General features: G+C 34.1%; 1 protein-coding gene across 1 annotated transcript; it reads left to right on the plus strand.

Annotated features, from left to right (window-relative positions):
* The first annotated feature begins 1,224 nt into the window (after window positions 1-1,224).
* On the plus strand, window positions 1,225-5,118 carry LOC132315593 (monothiol glutaredoxin-S7, chloroplastic). The gene is made up of 3 exons (XM_059813919.1): window positions 1,225-1,454; window positions 3,129-3,398; window positions 4,879-5,118. Exons 1-3 carry the CDS (start codon window positions 1,262-1,264, stop codon window positions 4,932-4,934), a joined length of 519 nt encoding a protein of 172 aa, XP_059669902.1. The 5' UTR covers window positions 1,225-1,261; the 3' UTR covers window positions 4,935-5,118.
* Window positions 5,119-16,182: the final 11,064 nt, after the last annotated feature.

The raw sequence follows: 16,182 nt of genomic DNA on the forward strand, positions 1-16,182 counted from the left end.
CAACCTGTGCTTTTGGAGTCGAGTCTTTTTTACATCTATTCAGGTCAGTTACTCCAAACAATATGATTGGATCACTAGCAAGGAAGTTCAATCACCATAGAGAGGGGATTGCTTTGGTAAACTTGTTCGTTGATCTACAAAATGTAGAATTGTAGGTAAATTGGTTGATTGTATTGAATCATTTATTTTATTTATTAATTTTGAAAGGTTTGACACATTTCATTATTATGTTAATAAAATATATATATATATATAGAGGTAGGTATTTGAATTGAATGATTAATGTTTGTTTTTTTTTTTCCTTAGTTACTGAAATTTGTGCATTCTAGTCTTATTCGGACTTAACAATTGGAGTGGAGCGAAAATAGGAAAGAAAAAAAAAAAACTTCTATGGTTGGGGAGACAAAGAGATAAAAGATAATAAGATTCTTCCCTGACTAATTGGCATTTGAAGAATCTTGGTTGTCCTGTTAGTTGAACAAAGCTTTTACAGTAGTAGACATCCATCTCTTTAAATCGTGATTAATCAGGTCAGCTGTTTGGAGGTTTGTGAGTTGTGAATTTAGAATTGTCCTTTCCAGCAATCCAGTTTTCTGACCAACAATTGACTTAATGGCCTAAGCCAACTGTCCATTTCTTTCCTTGCTGAATTATATGTTTTGTAGCTGAGGCTTCTCCAAACCCATGAGTAACCAGAATTGCACTTCGACTGAAGGAAAGAGCAGGTTGGAAAATCGGTGTGTTTGGGGCATAAGAGCTAGGCTAAAGGCCTCTTAAGTTTCTAAAGCCTTGCCCTCCAGTAGCTTTAGTCTCGCACATTTTATCCCAGCTCACCCAGTTCATCTTAGAACCGTCTTCTTTACCCCTCCACCAGAAATTTCTCAATTTGCTCGTAATCTGATCACAAAGGTTGATGGACATTTTGAAAGATGACAGAGTATTTACGAACAGTGCTTAAGACTGATTTAATAGGAGTATTCCTTCCTGCTTTGGAGAGCACCTTCAAGGTTTTAATTTTTGCAGCCACTCTCCTGGTAGAAATTTAAAGATGAAGGCTCCTGGTAGAAATTTAAAGATGAAGGTGATTGAGTTTGAGAAATTATGACGGAACTATGTGGCTACGTAATTAGGATTAGTGTGAAGGGGTGCAAGTGTAATTTACATTGTTTATTCTCTCTTGTTTTCGTAGTCATTTGTGGGGCCACTGTTTTGGTAGAACAAAGAGGAGCATTTGGGGTCGGGATTGCGGAGGAAAAGGAAAATGGCAAGTACAGCGATAGTTTTTCATTCCACTTGGACGACAAATCCCTTGCTTGTCGCTCCGGTGCGCCAAATTGTAGCCGCCCCTGCTCTATTCCGATGTTCCCCATGCTCTATTGCTCCATTCCGACGCTCTATTGTTATCGGAGTCCGCCCTAGAAGGATTGGCTCCACTTCCACTCGATGCTTATCCGGTAAATATTAACGTTGCCTGTTCTGAATTTTCTTTTTTATTTATTTATTTAATCTTGCTGTCACGATGAAACTTTGGACTTACTGTTCGATTGATTGACTGCTGTTGTTTTGAACTATTTGTTTGTCTTTGTCGTACATATGTTATGAACCCTAACAACTGTTCTAGTCCCTTCCTACAATCGGGAGAACATGAATTCAATTCTGTCCCCTTCTTCACTCATTTCCCAACTCTAAATCCAGAGGATCATAACTTCGAGCTGCGCATAATCAGATGAGCTATAGGATAATACTCCAACTCTTTGCCTTGTGAGTACAGTTCATTGAATAAATTAGTAAAAAGAAATGAACAACACAGGTATAATCACATAAACATAAAAGTACCACTTTACGGTTGCTTTCCTGGCTTTAGAGGTTATAAACTTATTCGTTGGACCCGGAGGTTTTGGTAGTTAAGTTGCTCGAGTGTGACTTTCCAACACTTGCAAGTGAATGACTTTTACTTGGAAAAGGAAGAAGTGCAAGCTCTGTAATTTGATACAGACTTACTCCTAACCACTCGTTCTGACACAAGCAGTTAACCCAACATCACACCAATAGTCTCCTAGAAGAAAAGTCTTTTTGATGTGACAAACACGCATTAGAGAGAAAATGGATGTAATAAGCTGTCTAGCCATGTAATGGATGGTATAGGTAAACAGACACTGTGCACATATGGAAATTTTCGAATCGTTGTGCTTGGATTCTTTAAGATGACTTATGTTTCTACATGTAAGCAAATGTTCAATTTTCATAGTGTGTGAAAGCAGGAAAACTAGAGATCTTTTTTCCTTTTCATTTTATTGGATGAATTATTAGATTTTGTAGAGTGGAATGATCTGACACGATTCCTTAACCCACTCTAAATAATTTGGACAAGACATTATTGAATTGAGCTTAGCTTAGTTAACTAGTAGATGTAACCTAGAAACTAATAAAAATAAAAAGTAATGGTAGAGAAGCTTTGAACTTGGAAAAATGGAACGAGTATCAGTTTTGTAGAGTTTCTAGAGAGTTTTTGCATTTTGTCAATGCTGTAATGCTCGCTTACTCTTAGATCTAAATCATCTAATAGATATGGCAATAAAAAGTCAGAGAGATATACATAAATATGTAGGCAATCTGCTTGATAAGCAATCTGCGCTATACTTTTATCCACCAAAGATGATAAAGTAGAGTTATAGTGGACATTTAAGAATATCTGGAAAAAGATTTACCCACCTGACTGCTCACACAAACACACCCAATATATATATGTTGTTGAACAAATAATTAAATGTGGGGGCGGGTAGATCCGTTGATATTTTCATTTTCTGATACTAAGGGATTTATTCCTGAAAGCCTTTAGCAAGGATGCTGGTCAAACAAACTCGTGGGCCAAATAAATTTGACATGAAAATTAGCAGAAGCAATATGAAAAGTGAGACATGCTAGACACTTTGAAGGAAATTAGACCACAATGTCCATCTCATGTATACAGTCTTTATCATTTATGCATGTGGTGCTCACATACATTGGTTCTCTCTCTCCATTGGTTCATTTTATTTACTTGCAGTTCCTTCCCTTTTGGAATAAAATGTTAACAAGATTACTAACTTCTTATTTGTGCATGTGTGTGGGGTTGCATGAATTTGCAGCTTTAACTCCTGAGCTGAGAACTACCTTGGATAAAGTTGTTACATCAAATAAGGTGGTTCTTTTCATGAAGGGATCCAAGGAGTTTCCACAATGTGGATTTTCAAACACAGTTGTGCAGATTTTGAAATCCCAGAGTTTGCCTTTTGAAACAATAAACATACTAGAAAATGAAATTTTACGTCAAGGATTGAAGGAATATTCCAATTGGCCAACCTTTCCTCAACTATACATTGATGGGGAGTTCTTTGGTGGCTGTGACATCACTGTTGGTAAGTGTAGTCTGTTATCTCTTGATGCTGCTTGAAATCACTTTTTACCATTTCCAGCTCTATAATATGTTGCTAGCGTCATTGCTGCTCAATCAGGCTGATTGTTGTAAGTCTCTATCAGTTATTGGTTTACTTTCTAAGTATATATCCATGCAAACCGATGTAGTTGAATTTTAAACTACATATGCCGTAGAAGGGAAAGTCAGGGTTCCATTCCAATACATGTTACACCTGTGTGGAAACTCAACCTTCTCTTGAAGGACGCCATTATGAATAAGATGATCCTAGGAGCATTAGAGGACACCACTAATGGACTTGAAAGAAGTTATTGTCTATACACCAACTACCAGCCCCCTTTACTTGAATCTGTTTGATTCTCCATGTAACCAAGTACCTACTGGGTCCATTGTGTTTTCTATTATCATGCATCCTACTCATCCTTAAGAACTCACACAATTAATTTTGAATATCCCTACACACTTTTGTCACAACTAAAAAACATTTTTTTGTTGAACCCTCACATCTAGTGGATTAATGGAGCTACAACTCTTGTGTTCTAGAATTATGATGTTTTAATTTAATTACTTTAAACTAATATATCAATTTTCTTGCTTTAGGTAAACAGATAATATATGTAAACAGATAATATATTCTCATGGATGGACTAATCCGTTGGCAGAAGAAACACTGTCCTCGTCCTAGGAGCATTAGAGGACACCACTAATGGACTTGAAAGAAGTTATTGTCTATACACCAACTACCAGCCCCCTTTACTTGAATCTGTCTGATTCTCCATGTAACCAAGTACCTGCTGGATCCATTGTGTTTTCTATTATCATGCATCCTACTCATCCTTAAGAACTCACACAATTAATTTTGAATATCCCTACACACTTTTGTCACAACTAAAAAACATTTTTTGTTGAACCCTCACATCTAGTGGATTAATGGAGCTACAACTCTTGTGTTCTAGAATTATGATGTTTTAATTTAATTACTTTAAACTAATATATCAATTTTCTTGCTTTAGTAGGTGTTTCATCAATTCAAAATAATTATGGAAGTATAATATTTCATATGCATGTTTTTAATGGTAAGCTGTATGGATTTCTCTGTCATCAATGCGTTGGTTTTAGCAAACACACACCCACCCACAATTTTGCCCCAAGCAGGGCTTGAACGCTCAAGTTTCTCTTTGGAGCGGAATGATCATACAATATGGGCTAATTCCCATTGGTGTGGAAGTTCGTACGCTATTTTTTATTTTTATTTTTTGGTTAGGTAAGTAGTCACACACACATTTCACAAATTGCCCACTACGGGGCTCGAACCCCTCACCTCCCTAGAGGAGAGGTTATACCATTGGAGTAATGGCCGATTGGTTGTGGAAGTTTGTACTTTTCATAAGGAAACATGTCAATTGCTTTTCAATTTTCGTTCTTGTGGACTAGTCCTAAGATGTAAATTAATCGTGTTTCAGAGGCATATCAGAATGGGCAATTGCAAGAGTTGTTGGAGAAGGCATTCTGCTCCTAATGAACCAGATTTCGGAAGTAACAGCTTTGTCCGTACTGTTTGCTAACAGTTTATATAAAGAAACTGGCTTGGTGATAATGGGAATGTGTTATTTGAATTGTCTCTGGTCAATTGTTCTTTATGGATACTGAAATGTACATGCTATCCGTATTGTTGTTGAAAAATGAAATTTCGATTTGGTAAATGACTAGACAATTGGTGTTTGCAATGGCACAAAAAATTTACCCATGTAAACCAACTTGACTAGAAATTTAGAAAGTTGATTTTGAAAACGAGATGTTGCTTCAGCTTATATTCTAGGTAAATTTTTTTTAAAAAAAATTTCTTAAGAATTTTGGATGCTTTCCACAGCAGTTTGTCTTTGTCATGGACGGGACACTTGCCATCCATTCGTTGTTCCCTATCCATTGTGGCACATGACACTCCCCTATCTGCAGACATGATACTCTTGCAGTAGCTAGTTTGCTGATGTGTCAAGTGTTGGTTGGTTAGGATCAATGGTTTTGGGATCATGTAATAATTTTTTTTCGTTGGAGAGGTTTTACCTTTGCCTTGGGCCTATCTCGATCCTAGTATCACCAATGAAGGAGCCTCATAGCAGAAGCAGATAAGCAATCATGCCCCACTAACACCATTGCCACCGATCTGGAATTTATTATCTGACCTGAAAGTGGAGAAATTGTTACATGTGTGTAAATTAACTTAGACTCCAAAAGTTTAAGAAGTTTATTTAGAACATCTTTTTAGAGGTGTCCTTGACTTTAAATGCTACACGTAAGGTCTTTTGTGCTTACAATAGGGCTATAATTTGGGCAACCCGGTCTAATCCGAACCCAGCCCAAAATTTTTGGGACTTGGGCTTCTAAATTTACAAATTGAGCTCAAATCGGGTTGGGTTGTCTCAAATCCATCCGTGTTCAGGTTGGTCTTGGGTTCGTGAGAGCATATGTCTCCCAGAATACAGTGACCTTTCTTAATAGACCGATTCTAGAATTGAATTTTTTCTCCTTAAGACAAATGCTGACGGACTCTGTAACATATGTCTCCCAGAATACAACGACCTTTCTGAGAAATGGGCGAACCGGCTCGGTGAAGTACTCTCTCTAAGTATAAGACTCAAATTGACACTCTAAAACTATATATATGTCTGCAAACTTGCCTAGGTCCCTCTTAAAAACTTAGGTGCCCTTGGACCCAAAACCCAAATTCCAAACTTGGGCTATATATATTCCAATTGGTTTCACTTTATTTTTAATGTGGGACAACCGCTTCTTACATTTTGTATACCCATTTAAGCTTATAAAACATCTTACTTTAAAGCTAATTTCTCATTCACCCAGAAACGGATTTGAGAAAGTAAATGTACCACGTTCATCTCCTTGCGGAGAGAAATGCGTTCGTTTATAAATCCACAAGAATTTTTTAGCGGGACATACTCAAAATTTTGCCCAAAGTTTCTATTTTGTATGCTCCGTTTCCAACAATTTATGGCTCCAGAACACAAAGAAACCTAGTCAAAATAAAGAAAGAAACCACTAAACAAGTTGCCTCTTTTTTTTTGGCAAGTTATTTCGTGCGATTAAATTTTTGGATAAAATATGAATATCGAATAAAAATGAACTCTTTTCACGTGAAAATATTATTTTCGCATGTTTTGTGCAGGAAAAGTTTTGAGAGGAAATAGGTAAAGTGCGAAAAACTAAATTTTTTTTTTATACATTTCTCTTTCCTTCTATCTAAACTCAAAAAAAAAATTAAATTTAAATTTTTTTTCTTTTTCTTTTCTTTTCTAGTTGATTCCATCTATCCAAACAAAGTCTTAATGGCTGAAATGTGAAAAGTTACAATTTTTTTTTGCATTTGTCAATTTTAATTAAAAACATATTAGTTAGTTTACTTTCTTTTTTATTTACTTTGGGGATTCGTAAACAGCCTTTTTCACGAGTAGGTATTCAATGTGCCAGGTGCAACGTGCATAAGGCTAATCAGAGCCGTCCGTGTACAATACGCCCCGGCACATGTGCAATACGCATCGACACGTGTACGTCACAAATGACTCTGATTAATCCAGTGCATTTGACACATTGAATATCTATTCCTTTCTCACCCCCCTTCTTTTTTTCTTTTTTTTTTTAATTAATTAAGTATCCACATTCCTTATTACCAAAGTATTAAATTTATTTTATTTTATTTTTTCATCGGTAAGAAATTCATATACCCATTTTGTTCATTTAGAGATTCAAACCCTCATCATTCACTTTGGAAGATAAAGAAAGTACTATTAAATCACAAAACCTTCATACTTACAAAGTATTAATTGATTATTGAACATAGGAATTAATAATCACAACGTAGTTGTAAATGTAAAATTTATGCATGTCAAAATGTGAAACTGAAGTGGTGGTAGTGGTATTGTAAAAAAATATATGATATTTCTAAGCTTGAACTTTATCTTTCCGTTGATCAATTTTTTTTCTTTTCCTTCTCTCTTTCGTTCACATTTTTCTTATATCAGTGGCACCATCCTTTCTAGCTTTCACCTTCTAATACTACTTTCTGTCTACAGAACCTTCCCTCAACTACTGACCACTGTCATCACTTGTCCAACACCTTTTTGTACTTTGTCATGATTCACTTTTTGTTGTTTAAATATTATCCTTTTTACTCCTCATTTTTAAAACATTTAACATATGTACGAGGCATAAACACATATAAGTGTCAGCACTTTCCCCAGACCAATTTCCTCATTGGCCAGGCCTTCATGTGTACGCTCCCTCTATGTGTAGCTCTTGTCACTTTGCGCACTCTTCATACTTACAATGTTCAATATGCATCAACACAATTAGAAGAATGCGTACATATGAGTGCTAGTAACTCCCTCCCTTGACTATTTGGTCAATTAAATGGATATTAAAGTCATTTCATTTCATTTAAAAATATTTTCAGCATTTAAAAATTATTCCACTAATGGACTTACCCCTGAGGATGCCCGGAGTAGTCAAAGTGGTTATGCAAAATCTCAAGAGACCACGTTTTTTTAGCTAGTTTAACCCATGGATAATTTAGGATTAATTTACCCTTTACAAATTAGATTAAATAATCGGGGTACAAGAGTAACTTGACCCTAATTTGTAAGGTCTGTTAACCCAAAATGGTTAGAGGGGATATTAATGCTGTTACAATATGTGGGCTCCACATTAGTAATGCATTGTTAGTACATATACATTTGGATTGTAAATATACAAATTGAAAAGCAACTAGAAAAGGTAATGATGGCGCCCAAAATTGTATTGACGAAGGAATCAAATATGATTGGTGCATATGACTGCCTTAGTCGGCATCATCTCCAATAAATAGGAGTACTGTTGTATTGTATGTACTTGGATGAAAATAATTGAATCATAGCAGCTTCCTCTCTCTTGGTTGTTTGTAGTTATCTTTCGCCCTTCATTATATTTCTTTTACTTTATAATACGTTATTAGGACGAGATCTAACCATTTGAGACTTGAAAAAGAAGCTCTCTTTTCCTCTTTCTATTTCAACTTTATATATCTATCTTGTGATATTAATTTTGATAGATTATTAAATTTGCTTACTTTACTGAAAAAATTGTACTTCTTACCCCACTAAAGGGTAAGAAAATTTTATTTATTTATGATTGTTCATTAATTAATTTGTTCACTTAAGTGATATATGTGCTCACAATACGGTCGGTTTTACCTCCTTTATTATTTAATGATTTATGGTCGATTTTACCGTATTTATTATTTAATGGTCGGTTTTACCACCTTTATTATTTAATGATTTAATGATCAGTTTTACCACTTTTATTATTTAATGGTAGGTTTAACTACATTCATTATTTATTGGTCGGTTTTACCGCCTTCATTATTTAATGATTTAACGTCTGGTTTTACTGTCTTTATTGCTTAAATTATAATAGTTCATATTATCTTGTTGTTTTCACTTAATGCCATTTTATTAAGATATACGCTTATTTTTATACTATGCTAAAATTGTGTTCTTATATTGTTATTACATCTAGTTATTCTAAAAATGTTAAACTCGACAAAACTGGAATTCGTGGCCTTGGACATTTTCGACAAAAATTATTTATCTTGGATTCTAGATGTTCAAATCCATTTAGATGTCATGGGTCTTGGAATCACAATTCAAAAAGAAAATGATGCATCGTCACAAGACAAGACAAAGACCATGATTTTCCTTCGTTGCCATATTAGTAAGGAGCTAAAAACTGAATACCTCACTGAAAGAGATCCACTGAATTTGTAAAAAATTTTGAAAGAAAGATATGATCACCAGAAAACAGTTATCCTCCCAAAAGCTCGAGCCAATTGGCAGCAACTGCAGTTGCAAGATTTCAAAATTGTGGCTGAATATAACTCTACTCTATTTAAAATCAACTTTGCGCTAAAATAATGTGGTGATACTATCACTATTGAGCTCCTGTTGGAAAAATACACACCATATTTCATGCCTCAAATGTGCTTTTACAGCAACAATATCCAGAGCATAGCTTTAAAAAATATTCAAAGATAATATCATGTTTATTTGTGGCTGAACAAAATAACGAGTTTTTATTAAGAAAACACTAGTCCCTTCTAACTAGATCGACACCAATCTTCGAAACATACGTTTCCTCGTTTTCTAGACGTGGACATTGACATGGACGTGGGCGTGGTAGTGAATATGGCCGTGGTGGTCAAAATGACAATGAATATGGTCGTGGTAATCAAAATGGTCATAATGGCGAATATGGTCGTGAAAAAAATCATTCTTATTACCATGAAGGTTATGTGATACCCCTCGGATCCGAGACACGGGTTGATCAGGCCCAGGCCCAAACCCGAGGGAATATCAAACAATTAAAGTATTTTAAAGCGAACACAGATAACAAAATGAAATAATAAAGATGGAATAAAACTGAAAGAAACATTAATTATAAAACCCTCCATGCATAACTGAAATAATAAAACTCCAATTCTCCCAAAACTTCAAGGTTACAACTTGGGAATCCACTGGTGGACCCCTAACCAAAAGTTCAACTGAAACTGAAAATTTAAAATAGAAAATGCTAGAAACATCGAGAAAATCCTACGTAATCAGATGAATATGAGACTGCCCTTGACAAGCACGATCAAGCTCTAAAACTGGAACCGTCCTGTACCTGAAAAGAATAATAAAGGAGTGGGTCAGACCCACGAGCAAGTTCTAATCTAACTGCAATCCATACAATGACCCGATACGCAGATACACCGTAGACACCTCACAATATCTATCTAGTCCATACGTATAAATATATCCACACTAAGCGACATTCACTAGTTTATAATAGGGGTTTCAACCTGAATAGAAGGCAACATGCAATACGCACCCAAAGGTGGGCATGAGTACCTAGACCTAACAGGGTACACCTTAACCTATTATAACCAGCTACGCATCCACCGCATATACGCACCCTAACCAACGAGTCTGAGACTCAAGCTCAGCTCGTGGTACCATAAACATATATATAACATCCATCCAAATCCAGGGTATGTAGTTTAAATATTTAATAGATTGACATACAACAAACCAACTGGTTAGTCACTCAACTTATTCAGTTGATGTGACTTAACCTCCGTCCATTAATCCAAGAAGCCACTCAACTTAGTTGCAGTTGACATGTCTTAACCAAAATTAGGATTCAACATTTATAAATCCATTCCTTAAATCCGTTAGGTTAAGTTTAGGTGTTTGGAGCTAAACCGTCACCAGTATGTTACCGTCCCATACCGGTGCATACAATCCTCCATATCCAGGTAAATTACAATGTATACATAATGAACAAGTAATTTACAGTCCAAAACCACCATTGCAGAAAAGTATTTAAGATTTCAGCAATTTAAATCCCATAATTAAACCATGTAATTGCAAGAAACAGTTTAATAGTTTACACAACTAGCATCCAAAGCATGCATAGACCCAATCCAATATATCAATGACTCTATCATGCATTTAGAACAAATTCTATAATCCCATTATAGTCTAACAAATTGCTAAATTAACCTAAACAATTTATTTCGTCCCATCCGATAACAGTGTACTAAGTCATACGCTTTTATACTGTTTTATCCTTTATCTTAGAGACTTAAACCATGCATCAACTAGTTTAATCACACTTAGAATCAAGTAATTAAATCCTCTGAAAAGTCCCCACAATCCATTAGAAGCATCCCAAGGCTCAAATAGTGTCCAGAATACCAAACAGTGCCTTAAAAACTAAAAAAAATAAAAATTAATCGTATATTGCAAAGGGAGCCTGCTCTAAATTTTGGGAGCAGGCTCTTTCAACCTAGAGCCGGCTCTAGGAGTCCTTAGAGCCGGCTCTACTTGTTGTGGGAGCCGGCTCCCGCATCCATGGAGCCGGCTCCCACAACAAGTAGAGCCGGCTCTAAGGACTCCTAGAGCCGGCTCTAGGTTGAAAGAGCCTGCTCCGAGCCGGCTCTCACCTCCTTTGAGAGCCTCTGTCCCCGTTGCTTCGTTTCAGTCCATCTGCTCCTTCTCTGATCAATTCCTACCACTCTGTTGGTTTCTAAAATAGATTTTAAGCATCTTATTAACACCCATGAGCATCCCAAAGGTTTGATAACAACCATTAGAATCAATTACAGAGGTTAAATTGGCTACCGAACTAACACGCGTTAGGAACAAATCTGCAACTATTTTGCAATAACAGTTCTAGTCCAACCCCTCTGTTCCTCTTCACTACTGAACTTTAGAGTCCTATAACACCCTATAATCATCCCCATGATTTATTTACAGAGGTTAAAAACAATTACAGAAACTAAAATTGCTAACAACAAAACATGCTTAAACAGAGAACTGAAACAAGACTTGCAAACATTTAACAGAATTTATTTTAACACGCAGAGATCATCGATATTTTATATGGTAAGCATTTAAGTTCTGATTTAATAATTAATTAAACCCTAGAGATTATCAAGGTGCACAGAACACAAGCCAGATGGAAATCTTGAAGCCTCGGTTGGAAACCTCACAAACTTACTCTGCTCTCTTAAAGCCTCACTCTGTAACTCTCTGTCTCTATGTTACGTGAGTAGGGGTTTTCCAACCCGTAATACAGATACAACTATGTATAAATAGGCGTAAAAATCCTAAACCCTAAGCTTTGTTTAATTAAAGCCAGAGCCCTAGTGTAAAACTATAGTCAGTCGGCCCATATAGCAATCTAGGTTATAAGATACTCGGCTACATACGCATAACCTCTTAGGGAACCTTACTGTTTAAAATTAGACCAGTTAGTAATTTATTTTAATACAGTAACTGATACTAATTTAATCTATAATTTAATCTAATTAAAATATTTAAATAAACCAATTTACACATTAGAATGACCAACAAATCCAATTACAGAAAATACACATATAACTAAATACACAACCCAATTAAAGAAAATAAGAAACAATTAACGAAAATAAAATTCATTATTAAACAATTAAAACACTTAAACAATAAATGTCAATTAAATACATGTCACATAGGTAAACAATTAAATAAAATTAATAAATAAAAATAATTAAACCAAATAATCACGCAAAAATACAATAAAAATAATAAATAAATGCCGAGACTATCCTTTTAAAATTAGGGGTATTACAGGTTATCAGTCCTCAAATGCTAATAATCAGATATTCACACCATATCTCCAAAAAAGGGATTATAATGAAAATGGGAAAGGTATGGCCCAAACTTCAAAGACAGATGCAAATACTTATTATCGGTGTGAAATGACAGGACACTGGCAAAGTATATGTCGTACGCCTAAACACTTGGTTGATCTATACCAAGCCTCACTGAAGGAAAAAGGGAAAAAAAGTATAAATGAATTTCACTGATTTCAATGAGCCAATAGATATCACAAATCTGGACATGTTAGATTTCTTTGAGTATAGTGATGGAAAAATTAACCACTTGATTAGTGATAGAAATGTTCACACCAATTAAACTCTACTTTCTTTTATCATGCCATCATTAGTCTATATTTTTTGTTGTTGTTTTTGTTTTTTGTTTTTATTGTTGTGCTTGAACTGAAATTTCTTTAGTTACCTTTGAATTAAAATTTTCTTTTGTTATCCTTGTATTAAAGTCTAAATATGAACTTTGCATGATATATAGGCATGGATATTTCAAATGCATTGGTTAATGGCAATGATATATGCCTTGTAGACGACATATACAATACTTCATGATAAAAAATATTTTTCCCACTTAACATTGACTGAGGCTAGTGTTAGTACAATTTCAAGTCCCATAAGTTTGATTGAAGGCTCTAGAAAAGTATATATTGTTTTACTACGTGGACAATAATACACATTGATAATGTCATAAATTCTACTAGATCTCAAAAAAAAATTATTGAATTTTAACGACTTGCGTCAAAATAGGTATCACATTGAGACCATGAATGAAGGAAATGTAGAATATCTCTGCATTACTTCTAAAAAGCATGTATTTGAGAAACTTCATGTTTTCTCTTCTGGGTTATACGATACAACCATCAGGACAGTTTAGTCAAATGCTGTGATACACCAAAAATCTTGTGGCCCAAAACTTTTTATGCTTTGGCATGATCAACTTGGTCACCCAGGGCCTACAATAATACGTCGAATTATTGAAAATTCACATGATCATCCACTAAAGGATCAAAAAATGCTTTTACCAAATAATCATCTACGTATCGTCTGTTCATAAGGAAAGTTGATTATTATACTATCCCCTTTAAAAGTCATTGTTGAATCCCCCACCTTTTTACAACGAATTTACGGGAATATATATAGGCCACCATTTTTGTTATTTTATGGTCTTAATTGATGCCTCAACACGTTGGTCACATGTTTGTTTGTTTTATACTCGTAATGTTGCATTTACTAGATTCCTTGCACAAATTATCAAATTATGAGCACACTTTCCCGATTATCCAATTCAGACAGTCCGTCTTGATAATACCACTGAATTTTCTTCTTAAGCTTTTAATGACTATTGCATGTCAGTTGAAATTAGTGTTGAACATTCTGTTGCACACACTCATACTCAAAATGGTTTGGCAGAATCTTTTATTAAAAAACTTTAGTTAATTGGTCGACCTTTATTTATACAAACAAAATTACCTGTTTCTGCTTAGAGACATGCCATATTACATGCTGCATCATTAAATCACATACGACCAACTGCTTACCATAAATTTTCATTATTACAACTTGTGTCTGGACAACAACCAAATATCTCTCACATTTGAGTTTTTGGTTGTGCCGTATATATTCCTATTGCACCACCACAACGTACTAAAATGAGTCATCAACGTAGACTTAGAATAATATTGGTTTTGATTCTCCTTCCATCATTAGATATCTTGAACCCTTGATAAGTGATGTATTTAAAACATGATTTGCCAACTGTCATTTTGAAGAGGCAGTTTTCCCACCATTAGGGGGAGAAAAGAAAATTTTTGAAATGCATAATGAGATATTTTGGAATGCCTCAACATTATCTCATTTTGATCCTCGCACAAATTAATGTGAAAATGAAGTTCAGAGGATTATTCATTTACAAAATGTTGCAAATCAATTACTTAGTGCATAAAAAAAAAAAACATATGTACCAGCTGTAAATGTTCTAGCAAAAATTGATATCCCTATGGGACAATCTGTCATTATTGCAGCAAATGCATCTAGAATACACCTGAACGTGTAAAACCAGTTGGTGCAAAAGATGTTGTTCTTCGTAAGATGAAAGCACAAATAAAAGTTGGTGCTCATGAAGAGGTCACAAAAGGAGCAATAGAAATTATTGATAAATCTGGAATTATAGCCCTTGATGAGGCCTAGTTACCTAAAACTGATGAAATGATAAGCCTTGATGAGGCAAAGATAGTAAATAATGATAATGTGGTCCTTAATGAGGCACATGCCCTTGATGAGACGATGGTACTTGAAAATGACGAGATCTCACTAGATTATAAAATAAGATGGAATAAAAATGAAATTGTTGTCAACAACATATTCTCATATTTCGTTGCTCTTGATATTAAAAATGAGGATTCGGAACCTCAAAACGTCGAACTATGTCAACGAAGAAATGATTGGCCGAAATAGAAAGAAGTAATACAGGCAGAACTAAGTTCATTAGTTAAACGAAAAGTATTTGAATCAGTCATCAAAACATGTAATACCCCTAATTTTAAAAGGATAATCTCGGTATTATTTTAATTATTTTAATTGCATTTTAATTATTTATTTGATTTCTTGGCTAATTGTTTACTTGTTTAATTGATTTAATTATTTATGTGTTAATTGAATTATTTGTTTAAATAAACTTGTGTTCTAAAACGTGTATTCGATTTATTTATTTAAATAAAATTGTGTGTGATGATGTTTATTTGTTTAGGAATTTAATTTTTTTGTTTTATTTTTATTTTTATATTTTTTAAGGAATTAGATATGGATAGTAGTAATGGACTAACTAATTGGGTCCCATGGACTACTTGGATAAGGGGTTTAATTGGTACAGATAATTACCCATGGATAGTTGTATATGTATATATAATAAATAAATAAATATATATATATATAAGGAAAGTCCTTTAGTAATAATTTGATATATATTTATATATTATATATAAAAAGACAATATACATAGATTATACGTAACATATATTTCAGTTATCTTTTTAATATTTTAATTTTTTTTTTCTCTGTTAAGTTAACTTGGATTGGGAAAATGATTAGGTTATTTTATTTAGCCTATAAATACATAGCTATATGTTAGGAAAAGAGACTAGAAAATAATCACGTAATATATTTTAAAGAGAGAAAGAAGGAAGACGAAGTAAGAGAAAAATGAAGAAGGAAGTTAGGGTTTTTTATTAAATCCCTAAAGATAAGTTTTAATTCTTCTCTTCTCCTTTGATTCATACCCTATGCATGGTAGATTAATTCTAGGTTTTTGAAATAAATTAATTGGATCTAATTACATGAGTTGATTTGGAAATTTCAGTTCATGTGTTTTAATAATGGATTATAATGAATTTTGATATCTTGATAAAAAAAAAATAATAATACATATGTTGTGGTTATGATATTCAAGGTGTGTTTATATAATGATTAATTACTATTGGGATAATCCTAGAACATAGATTGGTTCATAGAATAATTAACAATGGTGAAA

This window comes from Cornus florida, unplaced genomic scaffold, assembly GCF_030987335.1.
Source record: "Cornus florida cultivar Cherokee Brave unplaced genomic scaffold, ASM3098733v1 CherokeeBrave_3.0.0_Hap2_Chr07, whole genome shotgun sequence".
NCBI lineage: Eukaryota > Viridiplantae > Streptophyta > Magnoliopsida > Cornales > Cornaceae > Cornus > Cornus florida.

Coding starts and splice junctions, on each gene's coding strand:
- LOC132315593 (XM_059813919.1), top strand. CDS start 1,262: ATGGCAAGTACAGCGATAGTTTTTCATTCCACTTGGACGACAAATCCC. Junction 1,455..3,128: donor TTCCACTCGATGCTTATCCG/GTAAATATTAAC, acceptor ATGAATTTGCAG/CTTTAACTCCTGAGCTGAGA. Junction 3,399..4,878: donor TGGCTGTGACATCACTGTTG/GTAAGTGTAGTC, acceptor ATCGTGTTTCAG/AGGCATATCAGAATGGGCAA.